The following is a 20,477-nucleotide window of genomic DNA, read 5'->3' as shown; positions in this document are numbered from 1 at the left end:
AAAATCGTGATTGTTAAAAACAGGTTTTAATATGAAATATAGAGAGTCTAATCCTAAAATCCCGGCTTCAAATAGGGCACATAAATTCAATAAACCAAAACACTACACGGGATTTAGTTTGAAACTGTAAAAACATTATGGTATTTACGACATCATCATACGTCATGTTTTCTCCAAAGCGTATAGCAAAAATAGAATCGTTTTATACCGCATTCCAAGCATTGTTAAGGAATATACAAAATTTTAGGCCTTTCATATTAAATGTGAAAAAACGGCAAAATCACAATATACATATGAAATGATTCATACACGGTTTGGCTACATCGTCTACTGGTATTCTAAACAGAATGTGTTTCTGTGCTTCTGCTTCATATAGTGAACTTTTCGTTAGTAAACAGCTATACATCTTCACTTTCGGTAGGCTATATTTGCTTGGGCGTTGCCTTGTACAAAATAACAAAGACCTTATAACGTTTACAAGCAATAACTTCGCTGTTACGCCCCCTATACAGTTGATAGGATTCCACCGTTTTTAGTGCCAACGTATGTATTTGTTTGAACGTTTATATTGCTTTACTGATTCCAAGTGATTTTATCGTAATTTTAACTTTTGTAACTGTATTTGATTTCATCTCGAACCCAGATAAGATTATCAGTTTTATGGCAAATCACAATGTCTGATACATGGATACTGAATTGCACGACATCGACACCACACATGTAGATGAATCAATTTACTTCAAATATTTGACTATCGTTCGTTTGGGCGTTTCTAAATAGCTTCGGAATTTAGACAAAGTGTTTGTCCACTTAAGCTGTATAGTACATCACCAAGCAAATGGGGATTTTAACCCGTACAGGTAAACATTACCACCGCGATCAGCCACAACGGTGTTTGAATTATGAATTTGTACCGGCATCAAACATGACCGTTGATGGATGCAGAACCTTGCGTAGGGTTATTTTGAAAGTACATAATTTTATTTACAGTAAAATAACAGTTAAGTTACTGCAATGTTCATTTTTATGCATGGTTAAATAGGAAAAGTGGTTGAACACCTGTGTAACAATGTAGTAGTAGTAGTAGAGTTCAAATATTTATCAACGACCACAAGATGGCATCACCTTAATGGTTTGAGCGGTCAATACCTCATTAATCCAGATAATCTGGATATTCTTGATTAAATATTAATGCTTTAAATGCTTGCCTCGATGAAAGTTGAAAACATGAGAGGAATCTGAGATATTTAACTATTTACAATGATGTGGTTAGTAAACGCCCGATTCACTGTGTCATCGCTGTACTGTGCAAATGTTTGTATCAATTAGTCACATAAATTATTTCGCCACGATTTTAAATTTCTGTGACTGCTCTCATCATTTGTTTGCTTCACTTAATTCCCCCACAACGATTCAAATTATTTCTCAATATCAATCGATACAAAATTTTTAACGATATTTTTCCTACGTAGCACCCAGTTCATTACAGTCATACGTTGGTATTGCGTAGCAATATTATGAGCTTCTTATAATTGTTCAGTGAATGATGTGGACATGCGATGTAACTGTACTAACGCCAATTTCAGTTTGCCCTACCAAATATGACAGTGTGTTACTAATATTCTCCAAAATTCAACGAATATAACGATTTTTTTAAACTGTATTTCATATTTGCTAACAGCGTTTTGCGGACGCCTCCAATATCCCGAATTAGGCAATAAATCGATCGTGTTTTTGCAATATTGGGTGGCGAAACGAAAGCAATTATATTAATGCCCATTAAAATGAATTCTAATCATTAGGGTCTAATCCTAAGCGTTTGATTTGTATATTTTTAATTTTAAGTGCACGTGGACAAGCGTTTTTCCCTTCTTCGCAAACAAAGACCGATCGTTAGTCAATCTTGTCTTATTTGTTCAGAATAGATATAGACATGTACAGTAAGTTGTGTAAATTTATAAGTGTTGATAGGGAAACGAAATTTCAGATTTGTAGAAATAAAAGTAGAATTAGTTAAAAAAAATTGGTGTATGAAAAACCGAAGCAAAGTTAAAAATGCGAGTAACTTTATAAATTCGATTATTTTTGCTGATTTTCATATTTATTTAATACGAAACTTATTTCAGCTTCAGATATCAACTTTGGAGAAAATTATTACCAGTACTTCAAATACCGTTTCAATAAAACAAAAACTTCAAACTAATTCGATGCGGTTTTAGTATTTTAGCCACATTCAGTTCAATTGTTGAACACAAAAATATTAAGTTATCAAATTTTAATTCGTTGACAACAGTTACAGATGTTTGCTCAGAGATAGATTGTGTCTCAACTGAAGTAGATAGAAACTACAAGCTGGATAAATAGATTCAATTGTTTAGTTTTTCTTAATTGAGGTTGTAGTTCATTCATCAAGTTGTAGAATTCAATTTTGTTGGTGTATAATGAAATGGTTTTATATCTCAACGGCTAAACCTTCGTTATTTTTCTGAAGTATATGCAAAAAAAATCAACTGCATAAAATTTAACCTGAGTAAATAACAAAATGAATATATATATATATACTGTATTTTAAATTGTATCATCTATTCTGGAATATCAATCAATTAAAGTTGTTAATTGCAGAAAGCGTACGCCCATAATGTTTTCGAACAAGTGTATTCATCGATTCTGAATTTTGTTGTTTAATACCATTTAGTCAGAGGAAAGCGGATAAGCATACGACGTACCACGGCCTCTCGTCCAGTTATCATTTCATGTCGAGTATGAAATTAGTTAGCCAGTTAGCTCGTTAAGGGCAGGCCTTTATTTCAAAATAAAAGCACGGTGTTTCATTCTTTTAGCGTTTACAGTTTGTCATATCTGAAATCTCCTTACGCATATTTTCTTACGTATAACTTTATTTCCAAAGGTAAACATAGATTAAAAAGAGAGTCGGAACTTGTTATTTGCACAAAGGGTTTTAATGTCACAAACGCAAATAACAGCAGCGCCGTAATACCTTTTCAAGAACTTAAGGTGTATTACATAGAAGTCTATTCTTAGCGTTAAACTCAGGTACTTGTAATACTGTATTTGTATATTGAGATCTTTCATATACCGGACGTTTGTAAGGTAAATCTTACAGATTGAAGGTGAGGTTGAAACTATAATGCGATGGAACGTATGGTACGAACACTTTAAAACGAAAGCAGCATTGTAGATTATGTATGTGAATTAGGAGACGCAGTTTTCCCTAATGATGCATGCTGAAACTCGCAACTTGTTACGCTTGATGAGATTTAGTACTAGAATTAACAAAATTGGCCGTTGGCCGGTTAAGGACGCACCACACAGACTATTCATTCCTATTCAAATTATACTTTTTATGCACGAATTGTATCTATATTTCATTTTTTAACAGTAAATTACTATTATGGGGTTTATTACTCTTTCAAATTCCCATTACACAAAAATAGTTGAAGTCAATATAATGCTGTTACTCCCTATTTCAAATTATTCTATGAGACACGCGTTTATATCTTGAATTTTGTAGTTTTTTTGTAATTCACGGCACACTTCCATACAACATTGGGTACAATGCTTTTGACATGTTGCTAACATTTCGTCTGTCTTCTTAGTCATTTGGCCTGCATGTCCAAAGGTTCGCATTGATAATAAAAAATAGTAAATACATGTAAATATTGTATATAGTAAACAAACATGAGAGGTATGGATATACTGACACCGAACCTGTTATTTTTATGCTTATTTAATTGAATTGGGTGGCAACTGACTCTGATGACCCTCAAAGGTCGTATCGTTGCGTCCCAGTCATGTACCAAAAACATCTGTTTATTTGATATTTATATATGTATGCATATTATATTGTTTTCTTGGATTGACAAAATGAAATAAACTATCTCTCTCTCATCTTTTTTGCTTGATGTTCTTTTTTTTACAATAGATCGGTCACAGCTAACTCTCTTTTGCATGTTCGTATTTGCAAATTGCAATTGTAACATTTTCGATTTTTGAGCAGTAGTAGGCCTACTTTTATAACAACTCCAACTCTCTTGTCTTATCGACCAGTATTTGAATTATTATTTTTTGTATCTTGATAACGCTTGTACAGATATATATCTCAAATATTTATGTAAACCCTCTAATTATAAACACCTGTCATTTTGAACAATGCCAAACCTTTCTAAACCTGGTGATATAATATCTGCGGATATCTGCAAACGTAGTATTGGAGGATTAGGATTTCTAGTCCGAGAAAGAAGACGAAAACCAGTTGTCATCGTTTCGGATATAATCGAAGGTATTTTTATTGTACATTTCTCATTCCCAACGGGAAAATATGCTTTTTTATTATATATCAAAAACAAACGAAATCTCTAATAAAGATTTGCAATTCAATCAAGGTGAACAACAGAAATCATTCTGGGTATGCTTTATTTGCAATTAGTACTGAAAGCCACGGAACTCTTGTCGCTCTTTGAACCCACTCTAAACTATTTTTGACTTTGGTATGGAGGAATTTCCCCGTCATATTTTGTCATCGTACAGCTGCGTCGTGACATCGTTGACGACCAGTTAGTATAACTTCTTATCGGAGAGAAAAGAGGTACTTCGGTGGGATTTTAAATCAGTTAAAAATGACCGTTTTACATCGTTTTTCCATTTCTGCTGCAAAATCTTAACCTTCCACAATAAGAAACATGGTCTATAATTCACTTTTATCGTGTAATACACGAGGTCCACAAACAGCGCATATGGTTACACAAACTAGAAGATGTCCGCGAGCGAATGCGAGAAACGCGCTTAACTGGACAACACGTGGCCAAACACTAATTGTGACGTTTCGCAATCTGGTTCTTAACAATGCGCTGTCGCAGCAATAATTGAGAAAGTCACCACGCAGAGAAGACTATTGTTCTGCTAGCTGCTATGTTGCGAGGTATTTTTATGTCCCGATTTTTCCAAGTTTAAAATGTGAATGATCAACGATTTTGCGGCATAGTTGCGCTAAAACTGAAAGACTAACATCTGATATCTTCCAAGGTGGTGCTGCTCACGACACCGGACTTCTTGAAGTTGGCGATGTCGTTTTGAAGGTAAATTCCGTGGATCTAACGAACGTTTCATATCAAGAAGCATTGTATGCTCTCAGAGGTGGGTCCTGTTCTAACTTTCACTAATATTAAAGCCTTGAGTTCATTTGTAACCTTAACATTCGCAACATTTCTGGTGTACTTTAACGAAGTGATGAATTACGAATTTTTGCTGTACGATTTCTTGATTTCACAACACATAGAAAATATAACTATCAGTAAAGAATGCGTGAGACTGACTCCCAATCATTTTTCAGTGCCTTTACGCTAGTGAATGCGTATTATGTAAGAATGCTGTAGCAGGAATAAAAAGAACATAGTATGCAATTCAAGAGTCTTACTGCACACCAACACAAATATATTTCTTTAACGTTTCGTCTGACCAAAATGACCAGAACTCTTGAATTGCATACATAGAAAATATGTTGGTTTTTCTGAAGCATTCGATATCTTACATGTATACACAGCGGTAAAACCTGGCGAGACAGCTACTTTGCTTCTTCGAGTTCGAGATGGCTTTACGAGTAGACTGGAAACCACTTTCAACCACCAGGGGCAGGCGAGGACTGTACGAATCACCGAGTCCAGCGTTCCCGTGGTCAATTCTGAAGGCAAATCGAGTAAACTTACTAATGGAGGTCCGAATTTAGGTAAATGCATTATTTATGTACATAGAGAATGCCAAAAATTTCGAAAATAAGACAGTATAAAGGATGTCCCGAGCATATAGTTTAGTTACATTTTATTATGCATAGGAAATTGTTTTAGTGTAATGAAAATCAGTGTTCACATATATTATAATGTATAGAATAAAGGGCGCTCCAAAAGTGTGTGTACCAATATGGAGGCAACCCTAACCTGGTACACATATTACGGGAGTACCTATCAAAGTGTCTGTTAATCCTTGCTGCAGCTCTTCAAATTTATTTAATTGAGCTCACACTCACATATTTAAATCTTAAAATTTATATGTTGTTTACGAAGATTGAGGCATACAGAAAAGACAAGAAACCCACGCAAAAGACGATTCGACCGAAATGTCTTCCCCAAAAAAATCGTTGGATCTTACCGACTGTGTGTAGTGTTTTAGAGATATTTATGTTGAATAGGAAACTTTTCGATATATTAATGGAATATTTTCAATGCATCAACTTCCCCACAACTTGAATGTGCCAACAACGTTGTAAACTGTTTACTGTGTGGTAAACGGAAGCCGGTCTACAGCTAGTTGTTTATGATTATTGAGATTATCCTGTAATCGAAGGACGAAATTATAACGCTGAATTCTACTCGTTTACTGGGGCATGCCTTGCAACAAATTGCACTTTATGTGGGGAATTCTTCATGTTCTTGTTTGGAATGCTTATTTTAACAGCTGAAGACAAAGTATCGAATTAGTGAAACATTTTACCCACTAAAATTACGCTGGTTAATTAGCTTCGATTGTTGAACTTTTTAGCGTCTTTCCGTGATTTCAACTAATAGGAGGCATTGTTTTAAGTATGGGCAGGACATGCGTTCAAAATGACAACTCTCTAACAATTGAACGGCGTTAAAAATAAATAATATGTGTAGTCAATGCTGTATCAACTAGCGTATGCCACGTACGGTACTAGTCGTGTATATTCTACAATTGCTAGGAATGCGTGCGGGATTTTTTAGCTATTTTATACTTTATTTGTCAGTTATTCAGGCCGAGAAAAACGCCGAACGATTTTTTTTAATGTGTTGGCAAAGGCGTCTATATAAATCGGAACTCTCTACCTGGCTAGTTATTAAATCTCTAATGACGGTCGATAAATGAATTAGCAAATGTCTTTAGGCACCTTTTGTCGAGCCCGAGTGGCCTAAAAATTGTCACTCGCTGATTTGCTTTGAATATTAGAAGAAGAAAGTTAAGCTAAAGTTGTTCCACCAAACTTGTGGAATCGTGCTAGTTCTAATTCGTAGATTGTCTTTCTAATGATAAATACAGCATGTATAAGCGTGTAAACGTGACAGTTACATTATCGCAACAAGGACATAAAACTTCTGTTTTGATTATTTAAATTCGTCGATAGTGAAGTTAGCTGCCAATACAGTTGAAAATAGATGCCATTCAACATGGTCGTATAAAAATTTACCCTGAAGCCAAAAGTTAAATGGGGTTTATGGGAAATTAATTACTTCGGTGTATTTTTACATGTATCGATGGTATATGGTTTGCACAATTATAGTTGTTCGCTTTACTTTCTTACGATGGGAAAGGCTTCAATCAAAAGTTATTTTACGAGTCCCTAGGATTGTGATATATGAGCGTACGAACTGGTGTACACTGTACATAGTAAAACTGTAAAGCTGTAAATGGAATATATTATGTAGGCATGTTGCTTAGAAGAGTGAGAAAAGAGACAATTTGCTTGAAACTATGGCAGATTCATGTTGTTATAAAATAGATGTAATCCATAAAGTAGAATTAACGGTACTCCCGTAGTATGTGTACCAGGTTAGGGTTAGGCCATAATTTTATTCCGATTTTTCTTATTTTAGTTATATTACTAGTTCGGGGACTGTCTGTGTTAGCCAAGTGAATACACCCCCTGCCCATATATTTCAGTCCCTTTCACAATTTGATGTAAAGTAGGCGAACGAAATTAGTTACATCCATATTGTTACACATACTTCTGGAGCGCCGAATTAACTTTATAATGGTTTGACATGTGCATGAAAATATATGGTGTATACTAAAATACATTTAAACACTTTGGAACGAATGATCGTAGCTTAGAAAGATGTCGCCGTAAAAAGTGTATGTATCAGTCCCATCTTGGTCAAGATCACGTATAAACGTCAGTCCCGTTTGAAACACGACCGCCTTACATTTATGGATCGATATGTATTTTTTTATTATTTCCTTATTTGTTGAGAACAGGTTGTTTTGTTTACGTTTAGTTTATATTACATATTGAAACGTAACCGCGATCTATATGTGGGTGAATACATTCGATAATAAATATTGCGAAATTAACCGTGAACGTGTCTTGTTGAAACCATACATACCATACGTGTTTGGTCTATCTTTTGCGGCGCAATGGTTTCTCGGGAGGATAAGTATACGTTAGGTTATCTCGGCTATATGACTCTTTATACAAGTATAATAAGCATTACAGTGAGCATGAGAAAGAATGAACGGGGATTAGTGCATCAATATTGCGATCAAACGTATAGAGGGAAGTAGAATATAAAATATGTTTATATCTGTCAAATCTGAAATTGCAGGTTATTTGGCTTGAAACGTACTTTAACTCGTAGAGAAAAAAGGATAGCCGATTACAACTATACGTTGTGACAGATTAGACAGCGTAATGTAAAAAATAATCACTTTATTTATTGTAAGTGTTGCGTGCCTTGATGTATGTAAATATTCGTGACATGCGTCTATTCAAAACACATTCGCATTTTACTTTAAAGTGTTTGAAAACAGGGAACATATCAAACTTAATATTTTCTTAGAACGTAATAGCAGATTTATACGTGATGCTTAGTGCTTAGGAAAAAAAACTGATCTATGGATTCAGATATGCATGTAATGCCTCAGATAGAATCTAGCATATAGGACATATTGTGGAGGTTTTGCAGTACATATGTTTATAGGTCAGACAATGCTCGTGAGGAATTCAAATTAATTTATAATACTGACATTGGCTATTGCTCTCCGAGTAACCGACAACGTTTGACCATATATTGTACGCTTGGTCGTTACGAAATCCATATGTCTCAATTACAGACAACTGTTATATGATAACATTAAATAATATACCAACAAATATAGCACATTTCGGTATCTGTTGTCGATGACATTTTAAAATTGGATTATTCTCCGGGTATAAGGTTCCGTTAAAGTAAATTTATGATCTTAATGATATTTTAGTATGTATTCAGCATTGGACAGTATTGTTTATATTTTTCTTGAATTTTTATATTTGCAGATAATCGAATAGTCAGGTCTACACCAAACGGACAAAATACGAGAAGACGTGAAAGTGTGAAAAAAATAGAATCAAAAACAAACTCTTTATCTGAATTAACCTGTGGTGTTTGTCTATCTTCAAACAACCCTACGATACCACAACCACCTCGAGTTTCTGCTCCAAATGACCGAAGACAAGACGTATCTCAGACAGTAACAAAAGTTGTGAACGACGAACCGAAATCCGGAAGTTCTAAAATGGCCGAAACAAAGAATATTCCCAATGGTCATTCTATAACAAACGGAGGAAATGCGAAATGGAACGACCTAAATGGCAATGCAATAGCAAAAGATGACGTTGTTGATGCCACCATAGTAGCTCGCAGACCGACCGAAAAAACACCGTTGGTGAATGGAATCGAAAAGTAAGCAATTTTATGAAACGTAATTTTTGTTTTGCAATATAGACTTTTTTCTTTTATGGGTTTATTCAAAATGCTTCAAAATACCATACATCGTTACTATCATTACTCTTGTAAGATTGCACATTCTGTATACAGGTTATTCATGCCTTAACGAAAGAACTGATAAATGTTATTAGATTTATATTTTCAATTCATCATTGATTAACGTGTAATTAGCGCTGCACGCTTTAGCTAAATTTAAAGTTTTTTTCTGGGAAATATTGGTACAGTCTACTCGAGTCTACACTCTGTGCCTATAAATTAAATTTGACAACCGACAATTTTATGACTTTTGGAACAATGCTTTTTGGTAATACTCAGAGATTTTACTGCTAACCGCGACATAAATTTATAATCAGGCGGAGACAACTTTATTACCTTTATTAACCGTGTCTTTCGTCAGTCCAATCAGTCCAGAATTATATACGGTCTCGTTTCGCCATGTATAACACAAACATGATCAATGGAATACATCAACAAATTGTTAAAATTTTACAGACCCAAGTCGGCAGAATCCCATACTCCCACTTCTGTCAAACCGATTCATAAGAGCTCATCGACCGAGTCGAATCACCAGCCTTCGTACCATACATTGAGAAACTGGGAAACAGGAACCAGAACAAATGATACCTTATACACCAAGTGTATGAAAGCGCAATCGGTGAGTAAATCCGAATAAGATTGTGTATTAAATGTAGTTGTTCTATAACAGTAATGAAAATTCTAAATATATTCGATATTAATAATTGATATATCTCCTTAGCACAGGAATTACGAAGCATGTATTTATTGATGTTGTGTGACTTTATTTAGAACTGATTTTGTACGAAAACATATTAGTAATGAACATTAGAAAGATTGTTTAGTGTTTGCTAAATCAGACATTACCAATAAGGACCTGGTAAATCTTCAACTGTAGGTATTTTGCCAGTTGAATTGATTACACCATCCAAACCAACCATAATAAAATCCTTCATTAATAATTTGGAAGGGTATTTTAGTTGGCTCGATTTCCGAGCTGAGAAGTCTAGCGTTGACTCGGCTAACAAGTATGTAATCCAACATGCATTTTTAATTAATCTCATCTTTCTACATTGTTTTCTCCTTCTATACTGACCAGTGACCACAACACTGTATGCTGTATAGATACTCTTTTCCCAATCTTGCAATATTAGATCTAGTTGATTTTTTGACTCTGGGCTTAAAATTAAAAATTAGTCGAAATTGTGCTTGATGTTTTTGTGTGATTCGAAAATAAATTTTTATAAATCGCTGGAAAAAAAAAGAATTTGGCAAAAATAATAACTAAAAGAAACTTGTGACTTTGTTTTTAAAGTCTCCCGGCACTCAGTTTTTAAACGATGGATTATTGGTTTAGTATTGACGAAAAGAAATTCGAATCGTCGTTCGATGGAGTAAGAATGACGCAAGCAATTGAGACTTTTTCAATAATTATGTTATTTCTAACCGCAGTATCTTTAACTGTGACGCAAAGTACGTCGCCGATTAAACGAGGGAGAAACGTTTTGCATTTAATATTTGTGGAATATGGGTTGAACTTTTTCTCAATGTTTTGTGAGATTAAAAATACGTCCTGTTTTGGAGGTCATGTTATAGCTTTGCCAAAATTAGGTGTCTTCTGCGAACTATTTATAAATGAACTTCATAAAACAATTTCTCATTGGCATTGAAATTTCCTTTAAGTGTTGTGTGAACTTTATGATGCGTACTGTTTATGAATGATGCACACAAAACTCCAAATTGTTTAAGACTGAACTATATAAAAATTGCCTTGTCGAAAATTTAATAATCTGACTTGAAAATTTGCGAAAAACAAATGATACTGGCCGTTGTCGCTATGTATTTTCTAGTCAACTGAAATTTATTGCAGTCCCAACGTTTTTTTTTCCCTGATGCGCTGATAATTTCGAACTTTAAAGTTGTTAGAATTATTGTGCCGGAGATGAGAAAAACATTAAAATTATTTTAAAAATTCACTGCTAAGATATTTTGAATGAAGAGTAAAAATTTCACAACATTTTCCAAGAGCAGGGGCGCACATAATGCTTAGACGTAGGGCCTAGACCAGGAGTGTACAACAGGTGGTCCGTGTTCCCCAACCCGGCCCGCCAAACTATTTAGTTTGGCCCTTGTCAACACACAAATTTATTCCCCACCAAGCATAAAATTCTAATCCGACAGTTTATGTTCGAAAAAAAGCTCACATGGGTAAAAATACATAATGATTTTTTGTCGCTACGCCTAACTAGATGTATGGAGTTGGTTATATGGCCGACCGACAGAAAATGTTGCACACCCATGGGCCTAATTTACTGCAACATTCAACTAAATACTTTATTCCTTCAGGTTGCCACTGGTTGCACCAGAAACAAATGCTTAGGAAGCGTCATGAATCCTGATCACATGTCAATTGATCCACGTAAAAACGTCAGGTCGAAAGAAGAAAAATTAGAAATGGCTGTCGATTTTATAAAACAGTATTACGGATCCATGAAAAGGTATCAGATTGGGTATTATTATTTTCTTATCGGATGCGGATTATCGACCGGAACCACATCGATAATAAATATTTTTTTAAGAGATACCTCCTTATTAGGTCTTTCTCAATATCAACTTGAGATATATTGTGTATAAAGTGTACAAATAATGTGTAAATATATTGTGTACAGAGTTTTTACTCTGTAATTTGAATTAAAACCTTTGAAATGTCATTATAATATTGGCCCATTTTATAGCAAAGTCCATTTAGTTGTTACCCATCTTTACTTTTCTCCTGCCAGAAATCAAATCGACCATGAGATTTTACCACCACTTTCGTCGCTCATTTGGAACATGGCATCCTGAGTTATTAGCGTTAATATGATTAACAAGTCGAAAACTAGATTTTGGATTTTAGCGGAACTTGCGGACATCATCATTTTGAAGAGATAATTTATTTTATTTCAAGTTTATAATGTCCAAGTATGGCCCATAGTCTTCCGTATTGAAGCATCAGTTTACTGCAAACAAAACAAACTAATGTCAATTTACAGTCAATTGACTTTGTTCCAGTACATCTGATGCATTCATCATTTAAAATTTTTAGTAATTTCTTGTGCTTACCCAGGACCTTATACCTAGCATAGATGTGAAAATATACTAAACTATGACCATAACTAAACTATTGGATTTCGCTAATTAATCATTTATTTCTCAATTGGGACATAATTCACAGGTAGCGTGACATTTTTTAAATTGCCTTTACCTGATGGCTTTTCACTGTTTTTTTTCTGATTTGGGCCAAACGTTTTTTTCTCATGGGAAATAACCCACAAGCCACTTGACTTTGATTAACGCTGCGGTTTAATGTGATAATAAGCTCTTACGTTCATTGATCAAATTACTATTTTAGGTTAATTCATTCACTTATTCATTTATCAAATGAAAACAAATCGGAATAGTGATTTTATTGATTTTGTTAATATTGCATCAGATATATTGATCAATTTTATGGTATTTCGAAAACGTATATGAACAAATATTTATTGTTTCATGACAGGTCGAAAATCGTTTAAAAATAACACCCAGCGACATTTCACGTTATATTTTTATAAACAAACAACATATTTGTGTAAATATTAAAAACTGAAAAATGATTTCCAATTTTTTTTTTTTAAGCCGTTTTGGCTATTGCTTTTGAACCGCGGTCAAAAACAAACTGCCAACAAATCTTGGTAATTTTTCATATCAGCAGGAAATTTTTTTGAGCGTATCTGTAAATGAGCCTTATATGTACATACGTTTGAAAGAGCTATTCAATTTTACAATGGCCGTAATCTTATAATCGTTCAACGTGGCTTATCCATTTTTTTACCAAGATGGTTTAAAAATATTGGACCAAAATTTGCTTTGTATTTAAATTTTATTTTCATCTAGAAAAAATCCAGAAATGGAAAAGAAACGTTTGGCAGAAGTTGTCGAATCAATTGAAAAAACTGGAAGTTATCAACTTACCGAATACGAATTGATATTCGGAGCAAAGACTGCCTGGAGAAACGCACCCAGGTGCATTGGAAGAATACAATGGAACAAATTACAAGTATATAGGTTTTTGTATTTTGATTTCGTATTTTCCACTCGAGATTTTATAAAACCTTTATATATAACTCATTTTTCTTTAAACACAATATCAAAATTTTTAAAGTATTCACACTTAGCTTTCATTTTAACAATTTTTTGTTTGTTTTCTGTTTCCTTCGGGTGGTAAAACAAAATACTTTTTTCATTTTGTAGAAAAATTGATTAATAATAGGAGAATTGGTATATTCAAAGAATGACCAAATGCCTAATATACTTACTTTTTACCGACGTGTGTCATTTCCAAGTCTAAGCATGATAAATCAATGATCGTGGTACAAATTTATTGAAGGTTTAGTGAATATAATCAATCACTGTCTAACCATATCATTTATTATGACATAAAGCCTACATTCACGATAACCTGATGTTTAGTTCGCTGGAACTGAGTATGATGGCTTCCTAGTTTCAATACTTTGTGGGCAAACGTCATGTCTACCACCCACGCGCGGTAAATAGCATGGCATTCGGGAATGAGAATGTTCTCCTCCTAAGAATTGTAGTTTTGTTGCGTAGTAGTCTTACTTGTCTTGAGCTTTTTTCGAAGCGGATATACATTATAACTACAAAACGTACCTGCGAGGCCAACGTAGTTCAACGCTTGCAAATCCACCACAAAAATTCATTGTTGTTTTTATACGGTAAAATACCTAAACAGGCATTTATTTTATGGTAAATAGATGAAGCTCTTTATCACGATTTCCATTATTTAAACAGGTTTTTGATTACCGTCATGTTGATAACACCGCACAAATGTTCGATGCAATTTGCAACCATCTTAAATATGCTACAAACAAAGGAAACATCAGGTAAAACATTTTCACTAATCGTCGTGTGCCGACATCGTGTACCGACAATTTAATTGAACGCAGGCCAAAGGGTCTACTTTTGAACTTTTCTTTCTATGGTCATAGGTAGGTTTATGTAAAATATTACTGCGGGGAATTTTTTTTTATATATTTTGCTGTCGAATAAATTTATCCATTGACAAGAGGTTCGGATTCACCAATGGCCAATCCGACTTCATTTATTATAGGAATCAGAAAGTCCGTGAACTTGAATTCAACATACCAACAAATAACATAAAACTTACTGAATTTTTTTGATTTTTTTGGGGTGCCGTCAATCAGAAATTTAATAATTTCTAGTTTACCATAAAATACACTTTCACACACTTCATTCCATCACGTTTTCGCTTCCCCGGTCAAACTGAATTATTTTATAATGTGTCTCGCTCCGAAAAAATCTTCCTACTAGCAGTAACTTTATATATACAAAGATGTGCGTTGCAGATTTAAACTCGCAAAAGTGTGATGTATGATTTGGTATCATCTTGTTATCACCCCATTACAAGAAGTTACGTTAGATTATTGACCTACCTAACTGTACCAGAGAGAAACAGAGTCAAAGAAAACGAATCAGAAAATTAATGATAAGCAATATCAGCATAGCACCAACGATCATTTTACACCGTTTTGCTATCCGCATTCTTGTTATTCATCCTTGTACTAAAATATTCTCAGATCCATTGTTTGGGAGTATCTGAACCTTAATGATGGTTAAGGAAATGAAGCGTTTCGTGGTATATTGTACAGTCAGCACGGCGCCAATTCGGAACGTGGGTGGATTTCAAACATTAGATGCAAAAAAAATCTTAGAAAAATATAAATTACATTTGATCTTACCGGTACAATAGAATTTACCGATCCCCTTGAAGATTAAATCACTCGTTTGGAGGAATTGTTTTTTTTACTTTGATTTTTTGTGGTGGCGTCAGGGGAGGGTTACTTTACGGTGGTTACCCGGTGTTGTTTTAAATAGCGTGCGTTTTGTTTGCAATTGGCCTGAACAGATAATTGAGAACCCATTTGAAAAGTTCAAAGGTGAACATATCAGAGAGAGAACATAACTTTTGTGCAAAGCGTCCTAGATTTCTTAAACTTTCGGGTACAATCACACACAAACAGAAGTGCAAGTGCTTAGTAAATGTTCATTGTTTTCAAAGAAGTAACTAAGAAATTTATGGGCTCAGGTATTTCGGGCCACCATGTACCAAGCATCTTCTAACCAAAGGGTTAGTATATATATATATATATATATTTTTTTTTTGAATTATATTTGCTTCGAATATAGTTTGATCGCCATCTTCATTGGGGCCCATTCTTCTCACTCTCAACATACTTACGTCGAACGTACATGAATTATATAACCCTCGCACATTTAAATTGTGTATATCTAGGTATACGATGGAAAGAATAATTAGGATCGTCATGTCCATGTCTCCCACGGGTACGACCACATAAAAAGAACGATTCCGACTTGCTTTTGTTCGATTTGTATCGTGTTATTTTGTTTTCGAAATTGAAATCTTGACCACGAAATACGATTTGGAAAAACAGCTGCTGTTGGGGAACGCGATTGTTATTTTTATAGAGAAACCCTGATCCAAAAATAATACGGTTCATCACGCGTAGACATTTCGCCACAATAAACAAATCCTAGGTTGAAAATAGCGTCCTTTCTTCTGTATTAAAGACAGAATTTTTAAATTTTTGGTTCATTCCTGAATTTTGCTCAACTAGGCGTGATTTGGCAATATTTTGGAGAAATATAGACTGGGGTATTGTTTTCACAATGTCGCCAAATTTCTTGGTGGATTTTCACTCGCTTTGATGTTTTCGCAATTCCCTCACGTATTCCAGACTGTGGGATGTAATCCTGTTGTTTATTTGTCCGATTATCAAGTATTATGGTTTGCATTCAACCACAATATTTGGTACTTCTGAAATATTTAAACCAAGATGGCGGGCACCGGAACGTAAAATGTGTACCAGGTCATAGTTTGGCCATTGGTTCATTTTTTAAATTTCAAAGAAAATTTATCGACACCATATATAGTGTGTTAGTCCCAACAAGTGTATCGAATAAAGTAAAAAAGCCTTATTACTAAATATACTAAAACAAACCTTAAAATACACTGATAACTGAGTTCATAACAAAATTAAAATTGCAACAGGACTTTATGAACTTCCTGTATGGCAAACTAAAACATAACCAGTCATATAATTAATTAAAGTGCCTGATTTTTTCTTGGAACTTTTATTACTCTAAATGCAATTTATTCGAATGTATTCAACATTTAAAAAAGGCTTAGTCGAAATGGATTGAAAAAAACGATGATGGAAATATATTTGTCGCGTTTGAGCGTACCAATGCAATAGTTTGGCATATGGTTTGATTCTCGACCACCATAAAATTTAACTCAGATTTTCAGAATTATCCATTTCCAAAAGTTTATTTTATAGGTCGTTGCATTTTTATAAAGCTTATGAATAATGCAACCAACAAACTATAGAATTAAGTTTTTATAATGGACAAAAAATCTGAGTTGAATCTCGAAGGCTAAACATAAACACTATGTCATAATAAAAACTTTCAGTTATTCAATTGCATTAAATGCTTCAAGGCAGATTCAATTTTAAACATGACCAAACTGATTCCTAAATATCAAATTCTCCTTTTTCTATAACTTCACTACACGTAAAAATATAGCCAGCTCAAACATATTTAGATTGTATTACATAGCGGAGATAGGCTATAGATGGGCTGGTGCGGTCCACCTATGGCCAATTGTTGAAAATAAAGCAAAAGTAATCATTGTTTTGACTTCACTATGATTCGTATGTTTTAAAGTGTCTGGAATCATGGGTGATTCAAATTTGATTCTGACCTAAGTAAATTTATATTACATCATAAATTTTTAATCAGGTCGCCACTGTTTTTCAAACATATACTTAGAAACCAGGAGTGGAATAGTATATTGTACTTAATTGACTTTATCAAAACACGCTGTTTGCGCGATAATGACTTTTGCAAATAATCTCAAAGGTTCTTTGACTTGAACCAAAGCGAAGTCAAAATTTGCCAGTTGCCATTTTAAGCGTATAAGATGCATTTTACGTTAATTCACCGTGGCTCGATTAACTCAAATTGCACCATCTTAGCTACAAAAAAGCAGTCTTTTAATAACTGACGAATTAATGATTTACAGAGACATGTATATGAAGGATACTGTCAATTTAGGGCAACTTGCTCGACAGCCATCAAAACAATATGAACTACGATCGGACCAAATTTAGCTTTCGATGAAAGTCATAGTTCACTTCCATATGTCTATTACATTTTCAGCCATCTTTTCCTCTAAACTTGCTGTTGTTTCATATCAACGAACAGTATTATTAGGAATTCAATTCGTTTATAATGAAGATTTCTCACTCAAAACATGAATCTGTGAAATATTGTTCTACCGTGCTATATTGAATTTAAGTTTGGTAACAGGTATTTATTGACAACCATGGTCCTGCAGCCACGGATCAATGGTGTACGGGGTTTTACTTCTACATAACACTAATTCAAACTCGGTCGCGAAAAGCAAAGCCCTGGATTTAGAATGACCTTATTAAATGAAGCTTGGATAAATAGCATATGAAACTTTCGACGGTTGTTATGTCCTACGTTTTCAATAAGCGTCTGTTTAATTAAACGAATATATTTCCAAAAAAATATCCAAACTCAATTTAATTTAAAACCCAAGAAAAGAAGGCAAATATTTGAAGTGAACCGATTTTTCGAAATTCATAAACTTTAACGATTCAACCTATTGAATATTACAACTGAAATAAATATTTTAATAAAACTTCATGGATTAAACAATAAAACATGTATTTTTTTCACCTCCATATATTTTGAAGATAACTACATTTCTACCCACGCGTAAAATTAAGTTTGCTCAAAGAAAGGTCACGAGTACCGCGATGTTACTTTAATATTTGTACATACGTTAATAATAAGATATAAATTCTGTCTGTGTTGGCATAGTGTGGAGTTACTCACATGGTAAATAGTGGTTAAGTCAAGTTGTTTTTCCGTCTATCTTTTGTATGTATTTAGTGCTTCAGAGATGATTTCATGCGACATTTTTGCAAGTAAATCATGACCCAGCAATTTATTTCACTATGATTTGTTTACTTGCACTCACTCAGAACACGCCTCGTTGGGTGAAATCAAGGGCATACGTTCGAACCTGAGACTTTTCGCTTTTTATTACGTAATATATTGCGTACATCCGGTATATATAAATTTTATATCTTCAGGTCTTGCATCACCTTTTTTCCTCAAAGAACGGATTACAAGAAAGATTTCCGAGTCTGGAGTTCTCAGTATATAAGATATGCAGGATACGGGCAACCTGACGGAAGCATAATTGGTGATCCTGCAAATGTGGAATTTACGGAGGTGCATTTCATATTTTGGGGCTCCAGAAGTATGCGCACCGAGATGTCGCACAACCTGAATCCAAACCGGTACTCACATACTATGTTCAGGATGTGCAGGATGGTGCGCATACTTCTGGAGGTCCCATTTTTTTCTACTATACATTTCAGTATTATATTGTTTATTGCTAAATAATAAGAATTTCAGAGAGTTAAATAGAGCCCGTTATTCCAAATCTGTCATACGTATTGGAGTTTTTTGTTCGAGTTTTTGAAATACTCGGAATCTAGAGAAGTCTCGGTGCAGAATATCATCGAAACAACGTTTAACGAAAAAGCTACATCAACATCTTTAAAGCAATTCGATGCAAATGAAAATACGCTGTTTGATGTTGATTTTCAAATTTGACAACTTTAAGAATTAAATAGAAAACCGCACGCGATTTTAAATCCCATACATGTATTTGTGCAGAATTATATTTATAACTCACTTCTTAAATGGGTTTTCATGCCGGAAGTTTAAAGTCATGCACAGACATTTAGCATTTTTCTCTAAAATCAGCTATATCGTCAAATTTGCATGCAAGACGGCTGTCGCGCACGTACCCCTGCGTACAAATTTTGATACAAATATTTGATCGATCGAGGGAAAAAACTATTAGGCAACAGTTAGTTCTTTGAATTCTTTGATGGTTAGTTGTAGGTTCCTCCAATATGCTAAGTGCTGTATATAAAATCAATTAATCATGTCGATTAAATATTGAGTTGTTTGATTATCAGTTCATAATCATTATTTCCCAATTAATCACATTTGTTTGATATTCGTGAATAATATTCTCATTTTAATTAATTTAACACATGCGGCCAAGCATGGTTGGAATGAATATATTCTAGTTTCGTGGTCGTGTAAACATGTCCCTAATGTCATCCGATATTCACTATGTATATAAGTATGATATACACATTGTACTTCAATTACATTATGTCAGAGTTTTGTTATTAATTTACCTTGTCGTGACTTGAATTAAGATATTGTCAAATTTACTACTCAATTTATGCCTCTCACTCACACTCACTCAGTGGCGTATCCAGCGTATGTCAGCTCGTGTAACGGGCGCCGTTTGTAAGAAAAGGCGGAAAGTTTTTATCGTATAATAATTCGATAAAATAGTATCAAATTGGAAATATTTGAAATCGCCGTTTTTCTTAAAAAATAACGTAGAGGTAATTCAGTTAAACAACATCGTAAAAAAATGGCAGCCAACGGCCAAGAGGGCGCATTTTAAAACTTTTTCATTTTACAAAGATACGCTCACTATTCTATTTCTCCGTTTCAATTCCTAGTTTTAAAAACTCTAGCGTGAAATTCAATACTTTATAGATTGTTTTCCTGATCAATTTGATGATTGTTGCTTCAGTTTTGAATATTTGCAATCGCGTTATGCACCGCCATATTGCTATATTATTTCAATGCCATTTCAATGTTTGTTGGTAATTGGATTTGGATATGGGATTCCTTTGCTTCCGAGTGAGTGCGCATGGCCTTGTCTTGAGTCGTCTC

General features: G+C 34.1%; 1 protein-coding gene across 3 annotated transcripts in view; it reads left to right on the top strand.

Annotated features, from left to right (window-relative positions):
- Nucleotides 1-4,125: 4,125 nt before the first annotated feature.
- Nucleotides 4,126-20,477, top strand: part of LOC120325991 (nitric oxide synthase 1-like) — a 35,579-nt gene continuing 19,227 nt past the window's right edge. For all 3 annotated transcript variants that reach the window (XM_039392184.2, XM_039392183.2, XM_039392182.2), the window contains exons 1-9: nt 4,126-4,300; nt 5,044-5,154; nt 5,561-5,743; nt 9,062-9,467; nt 10,005-10,167; nt 11,874-12,025; nt 13,443-13,605; nt 14,361-14,452; nt 18,797-18,938. In XM_039392184.2, the coding sequence (XP_039248118.2) occupies nt 4,171-4,300; nt 5,044-5,154; nt 5,561-5,743; nt 9,062-9,467; nt 10,005-10,167; nt 11,874-12,025; nt 13,443-13,605; nt 14,361-14,452; nt 18,797-18,938 (1,542 nt within the window). In that variant the 5' untranslated portion in view covers nt 4,126-4,170. The remainder of the gene's footprint in view (nt 4,301-5,043; nt 5,155-5,560; nt 5,744-9,061; nt 9,468-10,004; nt 10,168-11,873; nt 12,026-13,442; nt 13,606-14,360; nt 14,453-18,796; nt 18,939-20,477) is intronic.

Source organism: Styela clava, chromosome 4, assembly GCF_964204865.1.
Source record: "Styela clava chromosome 4, kaStyClav1.hap1.2, whole genome shotgun sequence".
Taxonomy (NCBI): domain Eukaryota; kingdom Metazoa; phylum Chordata; class Ascidiacea; order Stolidobranchia; family Styelidae; genus Styela; species Styela clava.
The sequence above is the reverse complement of the archived record's forward strand: the minus strand, read 5'-3'. Positions and strand labels throughout refer to the sequence as shown.